General features: G+C 40.2%; 1 protein-coding gene across 10 annotated transcripts; it reads right to left on the reverse strand.

The window, feature by feature from the left end:
• Nucleotides 1–167: 167 nt before the first annotated feature.
• Nucleotides 168–12969, reverse strand: LOC121997530 (DNA repair protein recA homolog 3, mitochondrial-like). 10 transcript variants are annotated; one of them, XM_042551997.1, is made up of 11 exons: nucleotides 12782–12947; nucleotides 11960–12023; nucleotides 11613–11666; nucleotides 4584–4637; nucleotides 4260–4295; nucleotides 4078–4185; nucleotides 3699–3786; nucleotides 3323–3495; nucleotides 1895–2041; nucleotides 1609–1710; nucleotides 168–913 (listed from the first exon to the last, which is right to left on the reverse strand). In XM_042551997.1, the coding sequence occupies exons 1-11, from the start codon at nucleotides 12790–12792 to the stop codon at nucleotides 452–454; spliced, it is 1299 nt and encodes a 432-aa protein (XP_042407931.1). In that variant the 5' UTR covers nucleotides 12793–12947; the 3' UTR covers nucleotides 168–451. The 10 variants fall into 10 exon arrangements, with proteins under 10 accessions (XP_042407931.1, XP_042407926.1, XP_042407925.1 ...); XM_042551992.1 differs by having other exon boundaries at nucleotides 4078–4295; nucleotides 11960–12017; nucleotides 12782–12969; XM_042551991.1 differs by having other exon boundaries at nucleotides 4078–4295; nucleotides 12782–12969.
• Nucleotides 12970–13444: the final 475 nt, after the last annotated feature.

Here is a 13444-nt window from a genome sequence, read left to right on the forward strand (position 1 = left end):
GACTTAAAAATTCAGTATCTTTTAATTGCATTTGGAAATTGAATTATGAATGTTGGGAGACATCTGAGCACTTTTACTATTGCATTATAATCCCGACGGCCTCTTTACTTTCCCATAAAGCTACACTAGATGTTATATGTACCAAATGAGCTAGTACATGAATCAAATAATGAATAAAACTAATTTCAATTTCCAAGGAAAAAAACAAAAGAAATATTGGTGTCACAACGATTCAATACATATGAATGAGTAATGCATTGTACTTGTTACACATTTGGGGTCAACGTTCGAGAAACTTTGAGAACGCTAATCCCATTCATGCTTCGCGATAGAATGCTAGGTATGTATCCACACGAAGTACATAAATCACCCCAGAAACTTGAAGGCTTCACCATAATACCTTTCAGCTCCTGGTAAAGTTTCTTGGGTTCCCAAGCAGAGAATTGATACATCAACCTAAGGCGGCAATAAGTTCCTCATCATTTGTATCGGACATGATTAGCTCTTCAGATACTTCCTCATTGGCGGCAATAAGTTCCTCATCAGTTGTATCGGACATGATTAGCTCTTCAGATACTTCCTCATTTGTGTCGTCGTCGTTCTGTGAGTCCATTTTATTGTCATCGTCATTGTTGTATAATATCTTCTGCCTCAGTTTTGTTGCTAACTCTTCTTTTGCCCAGTCATTCTTAATAAGATAGTGCTTGATAGCATCTTTCCCTCTGAAGCTTTGCTCATTGAAACTATACATAGCACCACCACCTTTAGTAATGAGCTTGTGTTTCAAGCCAAGATCTATTAGCTCAAATTCCCGGGAGATCCCCTTGCCGTGCTCAAGCCCCAAACGCACTGTCCTAAACGCAGGAGCATGCTTATTCTTTACAATTTTCACCGACACTTGATTCCCTAAAGTCTGCAAGATCTCAATGATATTAAGATTGTTGTCCAGATTAGGCACGTTTGGATTTTCATTAGTTAAGAAGATCAAATATGCTTCAGAAAGCGAAAAAGAACAAAATAAATTCATCATGAATCTCTCCTCATTTCGAACCATCCCTCTGAAAAGGAGATCATGTAGTAACTCAATTGCATGGAAGCAAGTGATAAATCAGTCAGTCCTATCGTGGAGTCAATTGTTTCCATCAACTTTTTAATATAGTTATGATGAATTGTAGATCAACTGAGACATCAACCCAGACAAGCTATTTTGAGAGACTTGCCCAAATTAATCTTATAGTTGCATATTAATCTCATCTATTTAAGATTAATTTTGCTGAAATCATACTTGGCCAGTTTTGTGGAAAACGAGCAGGGCCTTTTGTGTGTGTGCGCGCACGCGCGAGAAAATCAGTCAGTTTTGCATATCCAATTCGTGAACTATCAGAAACCTCAGAAGTATCCACTTTTTATTTTCTAATCGAAGTGGCAGTTCAATCATATTTTAGTACTAAGTTTGTCATATCTAATTTTAGAAACGTGAATAGCAAATATGTGATAATACTCTACTCAAACTTCAGAGCTAATTTTATGTAAATTGTTCGTAGAAATACTTAACAGTAACGTAACAAAGAAAATTAACTACAACTAAATATTGTATAATTTATTTACCTCTTGACCCATTTTAATGAAGCCAATTCGTCTGATGTTCAAGCGAACGGATGCATAAAACTTCAAGGCATTGCCGCCTGAGGCCACTTGCTTTGCTCTAACCTGCATAAGCAGCTGGATGAGTAGAGAGCAAATAGTGGAAATGTATGACAATTACTTTTTGGAATAAAAGAAAACTGGAGTGACTTAACAATGAAATCACATTTGATCTTCCATGGATGGAAACCTAATTCATTATTTTGTGAATCAAGTAGAACTTTCAATATGTTACTTTGCAAAACGGTACCTGATTAATAAACAGCAAAATTGTCTGTGACATTGATAATGAATGAGTCAACTTGTGCAAAGCTTGGCTCATCAACCTTGCTCGAAGAGCCATATGGGCATCTCCGATCTCACCATCAGGTTCACTTTTAGGCACAAGGGCAGAAACCTAGAGTAAAAAGAAAATTAGTTGGGTAATTGTCCAATTTTAATGCTAATGCAGTATCTGACATTAATTTTTAGAAAAGATTAAATATTAAGCATAGTTGAGAACAGTTTAGTGGATAATTAATTAAAGATATTACCTACAACTGCAAGATTGTTCCCAAAACAATAATGATCATAGGTATAGTACAAGAACAGGACTAGACCTGAAACGGCCTCCACCAAAATTTCACAAAGCTTTCAGAATCATCCTCCAAACCATTAGTTGGCTATGAATGGATGTGTTGCCAGTTACTGGTTTTGAATACCCTCAAAAGTTAAATCTGTCAAGTCTCAACATTAAGTTTTCATCCAATTTGATCTAGAAATGAAAACCGTGTTCAAAAGATAAGGATATTATCAGCACATATGAACCATGGAAAGGTAATCTTAGGAAGTTAATCCAGGAAGTTCATATTTGAGAAACATTAAGTGTCCTAAATTCTCTTTAATAACACTGATTCAATTTCAATACAGTGAACCTAACTGGACAGGAAATTAAGTTTAAATCAAGTGGCAAGACTGCAACCTAGAAAGAACATTATGAACTAAGTTTTTGGCTTCTTCTAGAGTTTTGTACTGTGTAGAAAAAAAAACGTAGGATCCAATCACATACACTGCATTATGCCCACAAATCTTACATATTTCCATTTTGTCCATAGAGGTATAGTCCCAAATAGGAATGCTTGCCATCAAAATTTCTCAAATGTTGCATTGGTGTGTAACCTTCCTGATCTTTGTACCTTTGCGATTTCATTCTCTTTGTAGAATTCTTTTTTGCTTTCTGTAAGACTAACAAGTTAGACATTGATCAACATCTATGCTTCAGTTTAACGAGTGCTAGAATATATAGATTTAGTCCCGCATGGCATATAATTTCATTAGGCATTGAGTTGGGATAAGAAAATCTAAAACATATTTGCAAATGAACACTTTTTTAGTTGGATACTATTTCTCTATTACAACTTAATTGTATCAAAAGTATGTCACAATCACTTTTTTGAATAAATCAGACACATACTCGCTACCTGTGATTTATTTGTCTGAGATCCTATCATAGTGAGCATATAAGTCATATAGGCTATTGAAAATTTGTACAAGGTTGATGAAAGTGTCAACAAATAAAGATCAAGCATGTGAAGCAGTGAATCACATAAGTAGGGAAAAAAATATAATTTAACACAAGAATGAAACAGATGAAATATACAAAGAATTTCACATATCATGAAAGCTCTTCTCAACTTACACTGTCGACAACCACAACATCAACTGAACCACTCCTAATTAGATTGTCAATGAGACTAAGTGCCTGCTCCCCACTATCTGGCTGTGACAAGAATAAATTATCCATTTTGACACCAATAGACTTAACCAATGCTGAATCCAGAGCATGTTCACCATCTATGAAAGCACAAGAACCTGTAACAACCAAATAATAAGTGAAAATGATAGAGAAAATCACAATTTTTTTACAAGAATAATAGAGTTCATTATCTATGCTATTTTAATTGTAAACAAATTACAAAGACATGCAGACAACCAAAATATGAATTACAAGCCATGAGATATCATTCTTCTAAATGCTAATGAACGATATAATAATTAGCCAAATTAAACATTACCCTTATTCTTTTGAGATTCTGCAATAACATGAAGAGCAAGTGCAGTTTTTCCTGAAGCCTCTGGACCGTATATCTCCACAACACACCCCTGTCAGAGACAGAAGTTAAGTATATTGATTAGTCCGGCTGAAAACTAAATTAGAATAATACAGGTCTACTTGAATATAACTGTTTTTGCATGCTACATCATTTCTTATATGCATTTCTTGTAATTGCATTTAAAAAAAAAACTGTAAAACAAAGATAACTAATAAGTTAATGTTGACAACAGAATAATTATTAAAGCCCCTTCCCTAATATGTTCAAGACTTCCTTTCAGTTTTTCATCAGTGACCATTAAAGAAGCTTAAATGCTATCCAATTACACTTGTGAAGATACCTTTGGAAGGCCACCAATTCCCAATGCCATATCCAATGCAATAGATCCTGTAGATACAACAGGGACTTCCCTAGGAGCATGAGCACGACCAAGCCACATGATTGAGCCCTTCCCAAATGAATCAGTAATCTTGTCCAAGGCCTGCTGTAAAGCAATATCTTTCTTAGATAGATTTTCCTTACCAGATTCCGATCCATCTGACTTGGACATTCTTTTAGCTACAATGGCAACATTGAAAATAAGATACAATCCGTAAGCATTAGCAAACTTTCAGGCAATCAAAGAGCACATGATTATGCAAGAGTACTGTTTGCAGTAAAAGAAGATAATAAAATGCATGTTTAACAAATAATGAAGTCCAAGAGATTGATTCGAATGATTATTATTCACGCACTAATCCTCGATCAGTAGGATGGACGGCATATTAGATATTGCATGAAGAGCAATAGCTTATACAGGAACACATTTGAAATATACATAAAACCTGGAAGGAAAGCGTGTATTACTTTTGGAAGAAAAGTTATCCGATCCAGATCCATCTGACTTGGACTTTCTTTTAGCTACAGAAGCATTCATTAAAATTAAGATTCAATCCATAAGCCATCAGCAAACTGTCAGGCAATTAAAGAGCACATGCTTATACAAGAGTAATACTTGCATAAATGAAGATGAAATGTGTGTTTTGTTGGGATCGATGGTCCTCGGCTAGAGAGGGGGGTGTGAATAACCGCCCCAAATCGTTCGCGTTTCTTTCTACAAACTAGGGTTAGCGCAGCGGAAATAAGAACAAGAAACGAAAACAAGAAGATCAAACCTTAACACAGCGATGTACGAGGTTCGGAGATGATACTCCTACTCCTCGGCGTGTCCGTAAGATGGACGAGCCCTATCAATCCGTCGGTGGATGAGTCCCCGGAGAACCGGCTAATATCAACTCCTTGTGGGTGGAGAAACCTCGCCACAATATTCTTGCAACAGCAAGAAAGGAATACAACAAGAAATACAAGAAGACAAGAACAATGAATGTAAAAACACAGGTTTTCTTGCCTCCTCGCCGACTGGATTTCGTTGAAGCAGCAGCTCCTCAGAACACCTACAACAGCAGATATGAGAAGCTCACGCGAAGCTTGCGAAGAAGAGCTCAACAAAGCTCAAGCACCAGCAGCACTTAGCAGAAGAGAAGAGGAAGAAGTTATCGCGCAGCAGCCCCGACCCTTTATACCGCGAAGAAGACAAGAAACTAGCCGCTTGCGCGCAGCTAGAACCTCGATCGGCTACGGACCGATCAGGGCCGATCGGTCCCGCATCGACGCTAGTGCACGTAACCTTCAGGCACTCGATCGGTCCGCGGACCGATCGACACCGATCGGTCCACGCACCGATCCCAACTCCGCCGTGCTTCCGCGACATCGCTCTCGATCGGTCCCCGCATCGATCAGATATCCGATCGGCCCGTGGACCGATCACCGCTTTTTCGCCTCATTGCGATCGGTCACCGTGACGCCATCTCCTTTCCTCCTTCGCGTCGTCTCCTCCCTTTTCCAAATCGCTCCGCGACGGTTTCTTCCCCCGGTACAAAAGCAATGGCCAAGGGAAGCCAAAAGCCTCTCTTCTCCTTCCCTCCCGAGACACACACCCGACGCACGTAGATACCTCGCGCCACCCTTGCTTCGCCACTTCGCCGAGCGACGGTGCCGATCGCCACCACAGCTGACGCCGACCCCCGATCCATCCGATTTTCCCTCCTCTGTTGTTGCCACTCACCGTGGATTTCCCAATCGCCAATGCCACTGATCTTCAGGTGCCGCTCCTCCTCAGCCCAAGCGCCGACCAATTTCTCTTCTGCCCTAGCATCAGCGACCGAGCCTTATTCCTCGATTCTTCTTGCTGTCGACTTCGTTGGAGCCCAAGTCTTCCGATTTCTCTCTCTGGCACGAAGTCATTTCCCTTCTCCTCTTGCTTCGACGTGAGGACTCCCGGCCAGCCAAGCTCCCCTACTTTTCTTCCAAGTCTCCATACTTGACTTTTCCCGAATCAGTCAACCAGTCAACCCGACCTACGGTTGCACCAATAATCTCCCAAACATCTATTCTCGTCCCACATCAAGAATAGAACTCTCTCACGAGTGTCAAACATCAACATGCAACACAACTAGGTCAACCTTGACCTAAGGTTGCACCGACAATCTCCCCAAGTCAAACATCAAAATACAACTCGAGTCACGTCAACTCGAGTCGGGTCAACCAGGTCAACCTTGACCTAAGGTTGCACCAACAATCTCCCCCTTTTTGATGTTTGACAAAACCATAATCAAGTTAGGTTAACCCGATAACCTAACTTAGGTTTTCAATCATCTTCCAATGTCCAATGTTCTTTCCTTGAACATTCTCTGGACATTCTCCCCTTAGGTTAACCCAATAACCTAACTTGGGCTCTCCAATAATTCTCTCCCTTTTTGACACACATCAAGAAGAATTCCAATGTTCTTCCTTGAACATTCCTTGACATTCTTTCCCTAGCTTAGGTTAACCCAATAACCTAACTTGGGTTTTCCAATAATTCTCCAATGAATACTCTCCCCTTTTTGACACACATCAAAAAGACAAAGGAGAGTATCAAGGTCAAGAGTTTCTTCCTAATGAAAGTCCCATACCTTTCATTGAAACTCTTAATTTCCCCCCTTGATACTAAACTCAACAATCAACTTAGTGATAATCCCATATCACTAATCCTCAAGAGTCTTAAGGAGTACAAACTCCCCCTAAAAGTCAACTCCTCTTGACAATTAGGTAAGACTCCCCCTAGAGGTCAACTCCCCCTTGACCATTGCACCAACAATGTCTTTGAGAGTTCCAAACCTTAGAAATCCACAAAACCCAACTTCCAGCTGAAATTTCAGACCAACAGCTGAAAAATGATCAGCAGCGGGCTCTGCGTGCCAGACTTACCTGATCGGTCCCCGCACCGATCACGCTTCACCGACGGGTGGAGCGATCGGTCCGTGACCGATCCGGTCTGATACTTGACGATCCAGTAACTGAATTGAGATTTCCTTCCCGAAATTCAGAAACTCCTAAAAATTCCAGAAAATTCGAAAAAATGTGAAATTTTGAGGATACATTCCTCATAACATATACTATCATGGAAAAATAGTTTTCTATGAGAATAACTTCCATTTTCAAATCTTGATACAAAATTCAAAAACTCTGAAATAATTCAAAGTTAAGTCAACTTTGTATCACAATGTTCAATGATGAATGCTATCACTAGGAAAGCTTCATCAAGGTTTTTCAAAACAATTTTGAAATGATTTCAAACCCTTTAATTTGGGACCACAATCTTAGGGCTATATGTACATGACTTGTACACAAGCTTTCCCTATGATCCTCCTATTTCTTGAATTAGGCTCATCTAGGTACAAGAACTATGCACCTTGATCCTAACTCATGATCCTAATATCTCACACACATCTAAGGTGTATCAAACCACATTCAAGTCAATTTGATGTGAGATATGGGTTAAGGTCAACTTAGGCTAAGTTCTCATGCATTTTCTAAACATCAATTTGATCTCAGTATCAAATTATATGTTTGTCCTTAAATCAATTTTATTGATTATAATGCAAGAGATGATGACATGGCATATAATGATATCATAAGTGAAAGCATGTGCCAATGTCATGATGTCATGGCATAAAGTTTGAAACGAAACTAACACATGACATATAGATAACCTAAGCATTATCATGACATTTCAAATGATAATAAAATAAGTATAATGTCATGGCATGGCATATAGCAACCAATCATGGGAAGTTAGCACAAATAAAATACCTAAATTCCCTATCTAAGTATCCTTAGCCTTAGCTAACTTAGAATCTAACCCTAGATTGCCCATATATCCCTTAGAGAAAACCAAAATCCCAATTATGGTATTTCTCTAGGTTTTCTTAAATTGTGCCAAATAAGATTGAAATCGATATTTTTCAAATATGGCACAATTTACTCTTTAAGGAGTAAATAATAATTCTTTTTCATTTTCAAAGGTTATCAAAACCTTGAAAATGCTCCTTGAGTGTCAATTTCCTCAAAGTTGGGTTAACTACCCTTCTTATTGGAGTTGACACTCTCTAACCCATCTATGGGGTAGAGAAAATGCTCCTAGGAACCCAATACCTACTTGAGCTCATTGGGTTCACTAAATATTCACTAGGGATAACTTCCCTAGCAACCTTCCTAATGACCCTCTTAGGCTTTAAAGCCTTGGCCATTTGGGACTCATCAAGATCAACTCTAGGGGTGACTCCCCTTGTGACCTTGGTGTTGGTCTTCCTAGCCCTAGGTTTTGTTCCATAATCGAATGGAACACTATGATAAGTGGGCTTGACCACTTGGGACTTAGGTTTGTGACCCAAACCTTTCTTGTCCTGGACATTGGTTTTGACCCTAGACTCTAGAGTCAAATCCTCAAGAGCCTTTTCCTAAGAGTCAAGTCTTGACCTCAAGACTTGATTCTCCTTCTCTAATACCTCAATTTTTGATTTATCACTCTTCCTTGAGGTATTCCTAGGCATATGTCTAGTTGATTTAGGGTTTCTACCTAGGTTTTTCTTAACCTTAGAAGTGTTAATCCTAGGGTTAGCATTCCTAGTAGTATCCCTATCTAGGCTAACATGTTTAGCTCCTAAGCACATGTATTGGTTCCTAAAGTTAACATGCTTATCATTATTAACAATTGCAACAAAACTACTAGCATGAGTTTTATTAGAATTGCAATAATGAACCTTAGAGGTTACCTTAGGGTTTGCCTTAGCTCCCCCTATCGATGTGCATCCCTTGTCCTTGTGAGGTTTCCTCCTCTTCGGACATTGGCTCCTATAGTGTCCCCGTTGCTTGCATTGAAAGCACACCATGTGCTTCTTGCCTTTGCGTGTTGGGACTCTGGCTTCCTTGACCTTTGGTGCCGGTGGAGTCTTCCTAACTCTCTTTGGACATTTGCTCTTGTAATGTCCACACTCCCTACACTCAAAGCATATTATATGTAACTTATTTGAAATTGAGATGCTTGAGTTACCTAGGTTTGGGGATGGGTGTGAGCTTTCTTCTTCAACCCTTCCGGAGGTGGAAACTTCTTCTTCTTGCTCCGAACTTGAACAAGAGGAACTCTCCTCCTCTTCTTCCTTGGATATTGAGTAGCCCTCAACTTCCAATTCGCTCCCTCCATGATGTGAGCTACTTGGCTCACTAGGCTCCTCTTCATGGCTTGAGGTGGAGCTCTCCTCATGGTACTTGGCCAAGTTGTTCCACAACTCCTTGGCATTGTTGTATCCTATCTTACACAAAATGTTAGTAGGCAATGAAAGTTCAATTATTCTCGTTACCTCTTCGTTGATTTCGGATTTGTGAATTTGTTCTCTTGTCCACTCCTTCTTCTCAAGTGGTTTTCCTTCTTCATCCACCGGAGGAGTAAAACCTTCTTGTACACAAAACCAATTCATTATGTTAGTCATAAGAAAATACTTCATCCTTACCTTCCAATACGCGAAGTCGCCGCATTCGTAGAAAGGTGGAATGGTGACATCTTCTCCATAGAGATCCATTCTCTAGCTTTGCTCCCACGGGTGTTGATCCGTCGAAGAGCGGCCTCGCTCTGATACCACTTGTTGGGATCGATGGTCCTCGGCTAGAGAGGGGGGTGTGAATAACCGCCCCAAATCGTTCGCGTTTCTTTCTACAAACTAGGGTTAGCGCAGCGGAAATAAGAACAAGAAACGAAAACAAGAAGATCAAACCTTAACACAGCGATGTACGAGGTTCGGAGATGATACTCCTACTCCTCGGCGTGTCCGTAAGGTGGACGAGCCCTATCAATCCGTCGGTGGATGAGTCCCCGGAGAACCGGCTAATATCAACTTCTTGTGGGTGGAGAAACCTCGCCACAATATTCTTGCAACAGCAAGAAAGGAATACAACAAGAAATACAAGAAGACAAGAACAATGAATGTAAAAACACAGGTTTTCTTGCCTCCTCGCCGACTGGATTTCGTTGAAGCAGCAGCTCCTCAGAACACCTACAACAGCAGGATATCCCAGTCGAGAAGCTCACGCGAAGCTTGCGAAGAAGAGCTCAACAAAGCTCAAGCACCAGAACAGCAGCTCTAGAAGAGAAGAGGAAGAAGTTATCGCGCAGCGGCAGCCCTCGACCCCTTTATACCTGCGAAGAAAGGCGCAAAGAAGTTCGGCAGCAGAGAAACCTGATCGGTCTACGGACCGATCAGGGCCGATCGGTCCCGGACCGATCGGTTAGTCACGTAACCTTCATGCGTACTCGATGCGTGGACCGATCGAACTGGATCGGTCCACGACCGATCCCTACCTGCTGTGCTTCCGCGACATCGTCTCCCGATCGGTCCCGCCGATCGATCTGATCGGTCGTGGACCGATCACCGCTGCCTTCGCCTCGTCGATCGGTCACTGCATCGATCAAGAATCGAACAGAGTTTCGTCGATCGATCGATCACCAATCGAGCAAACAGGTATCACTGGATCGGTCGGTGACCGATCCGAGCTTGGTTTTGCCCAAACCAAGTCCCAAGACTTCAAACCAATATCCGGTCAACCTCGACCTATTGGTACTTCATCCCTAGCATCCGGTCACTCCCGACTGCTAGAACTCCTCGCCAAGTGTCCGGTCAATCCTTTGACCTACTTGGACTTTCCAACACCAAGTCCGATCATCCCGATCCATCCGGATTTTCCTTGCGGCTTTTACTCACGGGACTTTCCACGGCTTCACTCACCGTGATTTCCACCGCCTAACATCCTTAGGACTTTCCCACTACCGCTTCACTCACGGGACTTTCCAACCCTAACATCCAGTTAGGACTTTCCCACCGCCTGTCATCAGGACTTTCCCCGTGCCAAGTGTCCATACTTGAACTTTTCCGGTGCCAAGTCTCCATACTTGGACTTTTCCAAGTCTCCATACTTGGACTTTTCGCGTGCCAAGCTCCCTGCTTGGACTTTTCCGTGCCAAGTCTCCATACTTGGACTTTTCCAGTGCCAAGCTCCCTACTTGGACTTTTCCGTGCCAAGTCTCCATACTTGGACTTTTCCCGAATCAGGTCAACCAGGTCAACCCTGACCTACGGTTGCACCAATAATCTCCCAAACATCTATTCTTGTCCCACATCAAGAATAGAACTCTCTCACGAGTGTCAAACATCAACATGCAACACAACTAGGTCAACCTTGACCTAAGGTTGCACCGACAATCTCCCCAAGTCAAACATCAAAATACAACTCGAGTCACGTCAACTCGAGTCGGGTCAACCAGGTCAACCTTGACCTAAGGTTGCACCAACATGTTTCACAAATAATGAAATCTAAGAGATTGACTCAAATGGATTATTCTCCATGCATTAATCCCTAGTGGGTAACATGGATGACATATTAAATATCATGTGAAAAGAGCAATAGTTTATACAGGAACACATTTGAAGTACACATAAAACATGGATTGAAAGCTTATAATACCTTTGGAAGAAAAGTTACCAGATTCAGATCCATCTGACTTGGACTTTGTTTTAGCTACAATGGCAAGCATTGAAAATAAGATTCAATCAGAAAAACCAACAATAAACATTCATGCAATCAAAGAGTGCATAATTATACAAGAGAAATACTTGCAGTAAATGAAGATGATGAAATGAATGTTTAACAAATAATGAAGTCAAAGAGATTGATCCTAATGATTATTCTTCATGCATTAATGCTCTGTAGGTAAGATGGATGGCATATTAAATATCTCATGAAAATAGCAACAGCTTATACAGGAACAAATTTGAGGTATACATAAAACATGGAATGAAAGTTTATATAACCTTTGGAAGAAAAGTTACAATATTGAAATGCAGGTGCTGGGATTCCTTCTCCATATTTCTGAAACTAGAAACAAGCTAAAGATATCAGTTAGGATACAAGAATGAGAGAAGTGACATTATAGACTAGCCAGTGTTGTTTAATCTAGATGAATAATCCTTCTCCGTATTTCTGAAACTATTTCTGATTGGTATATTACTCAGAAATAGACAGCTAAGCTCTGAAACCTCAGCTTCTTGATCAGGAACTAATTTTCTTCTAGAATCAACAATGAAAATTTGTCAATTATGTTTCCTATTATGAGTAGCATTCCTCCAAATAAATTTTCTTAAAAACAAAACTAAAACCTTGCAAAGGAGAGAGAGAGAGAGAAATCTAATATGTTTTTTAATTTCATACGCTATCTATACCAACTTCTGTTTCTACAAAATTTTATGCGCATTTCCAGAAAGCAAAAGCAAACTCCCAACTCTATTCAATTTGAAAATGTAGCACATTCCGATATGTTACAAATAAGCCGCACGTGCTTTGGATCTATAAGCCCCATAATCATTTCTTTAGTACAGATTACCGTTGCCAAAGACGGTCAAGCAAAGTCGTCAACCAAACAACATGAAAAAGGATTCTCATCCCCTCCTTCCATTACATGTAGGGCTTATATCTACATCGTCGTCGCTAGTAACGACTGCTTCAAGGCTACCGTAGCATCAGGGCAGAATAACAAGAAGCAATTTCAACACACACACACTTCCGAATGCAAAAAAAATTCAACCTTTGGAGTGAAACGAACTAGGAAAACGAAGAATCCAAATCAGGAATAGAACCTGTGAAGCATAAAGTGCTGCTCTTAAAGAAGCCCGCAGAAGAAGCCTCGCCATGTCCGTCGGCCGCTGAGAGACCGAGCTCCGCGATTGACAAAAGAGACGCAAGCAACCGATGGAGATGCTCACAAGTTCGTCGCCATCGATGGGCTGTGAAGGGAAGGGTTTAGGGTTTTAAGAGGTGTCATCAGACGGCGGGAGGGGGGCGGCTTGACATGGGGCGAACCCAAGCGACCGCTACAACCGAAACGACATACGCAAGACCGTTACGGGCTGAAGAAAAAAAAATTGAAAAACAAAAAAAAAATCGTCCACTTTCTTTTTGAAAAAAACTATCAAAATCATAAAAACATTTTTTAATTTTTAAATTTATTTGTTAATTATTTTTTATGATAAGATGGCACCTAAGAAGTTAAAAAAAGTACAGATAAAGATTTATTTTAAAAAAAATCTATTTAAGCCCGCAAATATTTTTTATTTTATTTAATTGGCATCGTACATCCATTTTAACTAATATTTGACCCATATAAAATTTTTTTCACTATCAGAATAAATTAAAAAGTTCGCACAATAAATAACTCATCAATTATTCTCAGATAATCATTCATTAAAAAAAATCATTAATTAATTCACTAAAACTAAGACTAAGCAAACATTTAAACTTAT

Source organism: Zingiber officinale, chromosome 6A (genome assembly GCF_018446385.1).
Source record: "Zingiber officinale cultivar Zhangliang chromosome 6A, Zo_v1.1, whole genome shotgun sequence".
In the NCBI taxonomy this organism is placed as follows: Eukaryota; Viridiplantae; Streptophyta; class Magnoliopsida; order Zingiberales; family Zingiberaceae; genus Zingiber; species Zingiber officinale.